The sequence below is a fragment of the Crocuta crocuta genome, unplaced genomic scaffold (assembly GCF_008692635.1).
Source record: "Crocuta crocuta isolate KB4526 unplaced genomic scaffold, BGI_CrCroc_1.0 scaffold336, whole genome shotgun sequence".
NCBI lineage: Eukaryota > Metazoa > Chordata > Mammalia > Carnivora > Hyaenidae > Crocuta > Crocuta crocuta.
The window spans coordinates 370326-376527 of NW_027527943.1; the positions used below are offsets into that span (position 1 = coordinate 370326).

General features: G+C 49.0%; 1 protein-coding gene across 1 annotated transcript in view; it reads left to right on the top strand.

Annotated features, from left to right (window-relative positions):
• Positions 1–6202, top strand: part of LOC144221859 (glutathione peroxidase 6-like) — a 14194-nt gene that overhangs the window by 2886 nt on the left and 5106 nt on the right. Inside the window, exon 3 of the mRNA XM_077752372.1 lies at positions 3038–3191. Within this exon, the coding sequence (XP_077608498.1) occupies positions 3038–3191 (154 nt within the window). The remainder of the gene's footprint in view (positions 1–3037; positions 3192–6202) is intronic.

Below are 6202 nucleotides of genomic sequence, written 5' to 3' on the forward strand. Positions count from 1 at the left end.
GAGCGCCGCACCCCGTCCCGCCCGGGGCCGCCGCGCCCGTCTCCCGAGCCCCGCCCAGCGGCCCCTGCCGGGCGGTGCGGCGCTGCCCCCGGGCTGGAACCCAGGGAAGAGAGCTAGCTGAGGCTGGGATGTACCTGGGGCGTCAGGGTCAGGGAACGGGGCTTGTCTTTTGTTCAGGGGGTAATAAAACAAACACACAGGCCAGGGTAGCTATTGGCCAGATCTAATTTTAGGGGAGGTGGGCTGGTGAGCGGGAGAGTAGTGGGGGGACTCGAGGAAGAGGATTTGCTCTTAGGTCTTGGGGTGTGCAAAGCGCCCGATGCCCTTGGGAGAGCCCCACACTGGAGGTCACCAGCCACCCTGTAAAAGATGTGTGTGCGAGCCTTAGGACACGGCAGGGGACTCCGTAGGGGACTTGAGGTACCAACAGGTCTTAACTTTAAAACCAGACAAAGTCGTTCAAAAACTCAGCCTCACTTGAGGCCTTAAACCAGTTACATCCCTTTTCTTGGCCTAGCCCTCCCCTGTAGAAGCTGGAGAATAAAGCGCAGGGACCCCCGGGCGAGAGTCATCCGGACAGCTGGGCAGAGCACAGGGTGCTGGGTCCCACTAGATGGGAGCCCACCCGCGAACCATTAAGAAAAAGTCTTGGGACGTTTTCAGTGCAAAAAGGTGGTTTTACTGTAGCACAGGGACGGGACCCGTGGGCAGAAAGAGCTGCACTGGGTCCTGAGGGGTGACTGATTATATGAGGGTTGGGGGACAGCATGAGTCTAAGGAATTCGGAAGCTAGGGTAGCTGCTGCTACCATAAGGCTATTTATTGTAAGACCTTAGTCCTCAGATCCTCCGTATGTCTATCAGGGGCCATGTTTGATGATGATTGCTAAGGCACGTCTAGGGGCGGAGTTTATGGTTAGTGAAGTCACACCAACCAGAGCATGTGGTGAAGCATGAAAGGCAGTCTGGACGGAGCTGTGGGAGTGTTATGACCTGCAAGCCCTAGGAACCCTGCCTGGAGACTTCAGGCTGCAGCAAAATTCAGCTTTTGTTCCTTCTTTTCCCATCACTCACAAAGTTTCTGGGTCCGCAGGGCTCGGGAGAACCCAGAAACTTGCATTTCTAATATGTCCCCAGGTGAGACTTGTCTAGGTCCACAAACCACTTTGAGCGCTCCGTCACGGGGTCCCTATGATGTGTAAGATGACACATATAAAATGCCCAGACTGGTAGTGGATGTAAGCGCATTTCTCCTCTCTGAAAAGAGGCCGCCTGTGGGAGGTGTGCGGTCTGTAGCAGCCACTGCCCCCGGGTTGGGGTGGACTTTCCGCTCTAGAAAGCCATCTTGTGACTACAATGGCTGTATTTTAGAGTATCCTGATGCCTTCAGGCTGGAGCAGAACTCACCCAGCCTTCAAGGGTACAGTTTTCTTGGGGTTCTGTTTCCCACTTACAGCATGATACCCACAGTGAGGGACAAAAGCTGGGAGCTCTTGACCCCAGGGGTAAGGTCGCATGAAGGCAAGAGGCACACACATCACAGTCCTTGGAAGGATTTCCATGTCCTTCTTTTTTAATTTTTAATTGTTTATTTTTGAGAGAGACAGAAAGAGCACAAGCAGGGGAGGGGCAGAGAGAGAGAGGGAGACAGAATCTGAAGCAGCTCCAAGCTCTGAGCTTGTCAGCACGGAGCCCGACATGGGGCTCCATCCTATGAACTGTGAGATCATGACCTGAGCTGAAGGCGGGCACTTAACTGACTGAGCCACCCAGGCGCCCCTCCATGTGATTTTTTTTAACTAAGTAGCAAGAAAGGCAAATAGTAGAAAGGGTTTTGCATAGAGCAGAGTTGGAGGCCCCGGGAACATCGGGGCTCAGATGACAACTCAGGGGCTTCCTGAGGCCAGTGTTCCTAGATGTTTGGATTAATGCGTGTGCTCCCGTGTGGACGAATGTCCAGACACCTAGGCAAGGTGCCCGCCTGGGGTCAGCCGCTGCCTCCCCTCCTCCTCCTCCTCCTCCTCCCCTCCCCCCTCCTTCTCCTCCTCCTCCAGGACAGTGAGGAAGCAGCTGCAGACGGGGGGAATGAAAACAGCGTGTGGCTGTCCCCCATTGGAGCCCAACCTCAGGCAATCTCCTTGCTGCTCCAGGCCATTGTTTACGGACCAGATCCCTGCAAGCTCACCTTCCATCATTAAAATCCTCTGGCTTCTGTGCAGTCTCCTTAGACGGGAGCAGCTCAGCCTGTCCCTGGGGCCTGGCCTGCCTGGAACGTGGCTGCTGGTCGGCAGGCAGCTCCTTCCCCGCCCTTCCCATTTCATCCAGGAGCAGAGCCTGAGTGGCAGGCGGCAAGGAGGCGGGCACCAAGAAGGCCTGTACCCGCGAGCACCCCACTGTCAAGGCTCTGGGAGCGGCCTCGTGGGACCCAGAGGCGGAGCTCGTTATTGGCCCAGCTGTGGGGGAAGTAAATCACAGTTTAAGAATAGATAGATGAGAAATGGATGTAAAGCCGCAGAGATCTCTTAAGAAAACTTGAGAAGGGCTGGAGTGATTGCAACATCGCATTAGCATGCTGGTGTCAGAGGCCGGGGGACACCTGTGATGACCTTCCAGGCACGGCTAGTGTGTCACACAGAGCTTGTACCACACATGCACACGTATACACTCACGCGCATGCACACACATACACACATGCACACATGCACGCATACACAGACGCTTTTTAAAAGTATTTTATTTTCTAAGTAATCTCTACACCAAATGTGGGGCTCAAACTCACAACCGTAAAATCAAGAGTCACGTGCTCTACTGAGGAAGCCAGCCAGGCCCCCCACACATATAAAGGAATTTCACCTATAAGACACACATTCTAGTGGTGGCTTCGCCATAACTAAAAATACTGCTGCAAACAGTCTCTTCGCTTCTTAGATTTGCGCGGTACATGAAAGACCTTCGAGCACTTTGCAAAAGTCCTCGGGTGTTGGGGATTGTTGTTTATCTAATTATCACGTCACTATGGTGTTTTTGTTACATTCCAGGTGGATTGCTATCCGGGGGTGACGGGCACCATCTACGAGTTCGGCGCCCTCACGCTCAGTGCTGGGGACTACGTCCAGTTCCAGCAGTTCGCGGGCAAGACAGTCCTCTTCGTCAACGTGGCCTCCTACTGTGGCTTGACAGCTCAGTACCCTGGTAAGAACGCGGGTGTCAATTCTTTTGGAACCAGCTTTGTCAGATGGCCATGATTCCAGAATTTTCCCCAATATGTCATTGCAGGAGGGGGTGGTGATCATGTGAATCCATCCCCCTCAGTCCTGCCACCGCTCTACTCCCTGGGACAAAACAGGATTATCTCGAGATTTGAGAAATAACATTCTCCCGAAGACGTAGTCAGAGACGACCGGGACTGTACCTGTCACCCCAGAAGGTGGTTTGCTCCTGAATGCCCTGCGGAGGAACATTTACTGTGGGGAACCATGGGGCTCCTCAGTAAGAACGTGCTAGAAAGAACTTATTTGAGAATCTGGGCTTGTGTTGGGTGCTTTGGGGAAGGATTCAGGGATAGCTTTGCTCTGAACTGGATGCTGTCAGGAATGAGGAAATGGGGACCATTCTGTAACTGTGAGTAAGGTATGTCTTCGTAGGGGCGCCTGGGGGGCTCAGTCAGTTAAGTGTCCGACTGCGGCTCAGGCCATGATCTCACAGTTTGTGAGTTGAGCCCCGCGTTGGGCTCTGTGCTGACAGCTCAGAACCTGGAGCTGCTTTGGATTCTGTGTCTTCCTCTCTCTCTGACCCTCCCCTGCTCACGCTGTCTCTCTCTCTCTCTCAGAAATAAAAAAAACATTAAAAAAATTGAAAAAAAAAAAAAAGGAAAACACTCCTGGGTTCTCAGCACCACCACGTGATGGAGAAGAGGGAGATATAGTTTTCTAAGTGGTGACCTTTGACGTGGTAGCTCCAAACCTGGCCGCCCTTCTGCCGCCGCAGAGGTGGATTCTGTCTGTGCATCATGGGGAAGAGCTCGGGGTCCCTGTGGGTCCAGAAAAGGTTAAAGTTTTAGATGGATTGCAGTTTCTGACACACCAAAGTTTTCTGCTTTTTTAAAATGCTTTTTTTTCAAGATTAATTCAAAAAGTTAATTGCACCAAATGCCACAAAGAAGTGAATCAAAATAATACACAAAGAGCTTTTAAGAAAAATATTCCACGTGTTGACATTGGTGTCTATTCAACTGATCAAAAATATAAATTCCCCAGGTTCCTGGCCTGGGCACTGGGGAGGGGGGCTCAGTCAGTTAAGCATCCGACTCTTGATTTCAGCTCAGGTCATGATCCCATGGTTTGTGAGATTGAGGCCCACACTGTCAGTGTGGAGCCTACTTAGGATTCTTTCTTTCTCCCTCTCTTTGCCTCTCTCTCTCAATAAATAAACTTAAAAAAAAATTTAAATATAAAGTCCCATTGATGTGTCCTTTTTTCTTTTATTCCCATCAATTTGTCTTAATGGAACTTCAATAATAAGAAATCCAAGAACTTTCTCTCTTTTTTTTTCCTTCCTTTAAGTAATCTTTACACCCCATGTAGATCTCACAACCCCAAGATCAAGGGTCTCACACTCTTCTGTCTGAGCCAGCCAGGCCCCCCCAAGAATTTCCTCTTTTAACACCACTTAAATTTAAGTGTATTGCAACCTCATCTCTAAGATACATGGTTCAGTAAATTTTGATATTTTACTTTAATTNGCCCACACTGTCAGTGTGGAGCCTACTTAGGATTCTTTCTTTCTCCCTCTCTCTGCCTCTCTCTCTCAATAAATAAACTTAAAAAAAAATTTAAATATAAAGTCCCATTGATGTGTCCTTTTTTCTTTAATTCCCATCAATTTGTCTTAATGGAACTTCAATAATAAGAAATCCAAGAACTTTCTCTCTTTTTTTTTCCTTCCTTTAAGTAATCTCTACACCCCATGTAGATCTCACAACCCCAAGATCAAGGGCCAGCCAGGCCCCCCCAAGAATTTCCTCTTTTAACACCACTTAAATTTAAGTGTATTGCAACCTCATCTCTAAGATACATGGTTCACTAAATTTTGATATTTTACTTTAATTTTTAATGTTTATTTTTGAGAGAGACAAAGCTCAAGCTGGGGAGGGGCAGAAAGAGAGGGAGACACAGAATCCGAAGCAGACTCCAGGCTCTGAGCTGTCAGGACAGAGCCCCACGCAGGGCTTGAACTCATGAAATGTGATATCATGACCTGAGCCGAAGGCGGATCCTTAACCTGAGCCACTAGGCGCCCCCAAAGATTTTTTTAATGTTTTATTTATTTCTAGGAGAGAGAGAGAGAGACAGCGTGAGCAGGGGAGGGTCAGAGAGAGAGGGAGACACAGAATCCGAAGCAGACTCCAGGCTCTGAGCTGGCAGTCAGCACAGAGCCCGACGCAGGGCCCGAACCCACGAACCGCGAGATCATGACCTAAGCAAAAGTCAGACGCTTGGGCCACTAAGCCACCCAGGCGCCCCAGCGAAATTTTTGATATTTTAGAATTAATATTTAGCAGGTGCTATGGTCTGAATGTTTGTGTCCCTGCCCCCCAAATTCATATGTTGAAATCATAATGCCCAATATGATGGTAACAGGAGGTGGGGCCTTCAGGAGGTACTGAGGTCATGAGGGTGGACCCCCCATGGAGGGATGAGACCCCACAGAACGCCCAGCGCCTGCACCATGGGGGGACACAGGGAGAAGCCAGGCGGTGTGCAGCCTGGTAGAGGTCTTCACCAGAACCCACCGCACCGACCCCATAACCTCGGGCCTCCAGTTTCCAGAAGTGTGAGCAGCACATTCTTACTGTTCACAAGTCCCCAGGTCTGCGGTATTTTGTTACAGCAGCCTACAGGGACTGACAGAGGGGCTGCTTGATTTAGGCAAAATTACATGAATTTTATAGTTATATGTAATATATACTTAATTACATGTATATAATTATATCTTATAATTTAATTAAATATATTTAAAATAAGTTATATGTAACATGTATTATNGTGTATTATAATTAATCTCCTTCAAAGAACAACAACAACAAAAAAATGGTTCACATTTACCCAGGAGAATCTAAAGACTTTTTAATGGTGAAATCATGCATAGAAAGATATTCTCAAAAGTACAGATTATGGAAATATCTGACATTTAAAAGAATCCGG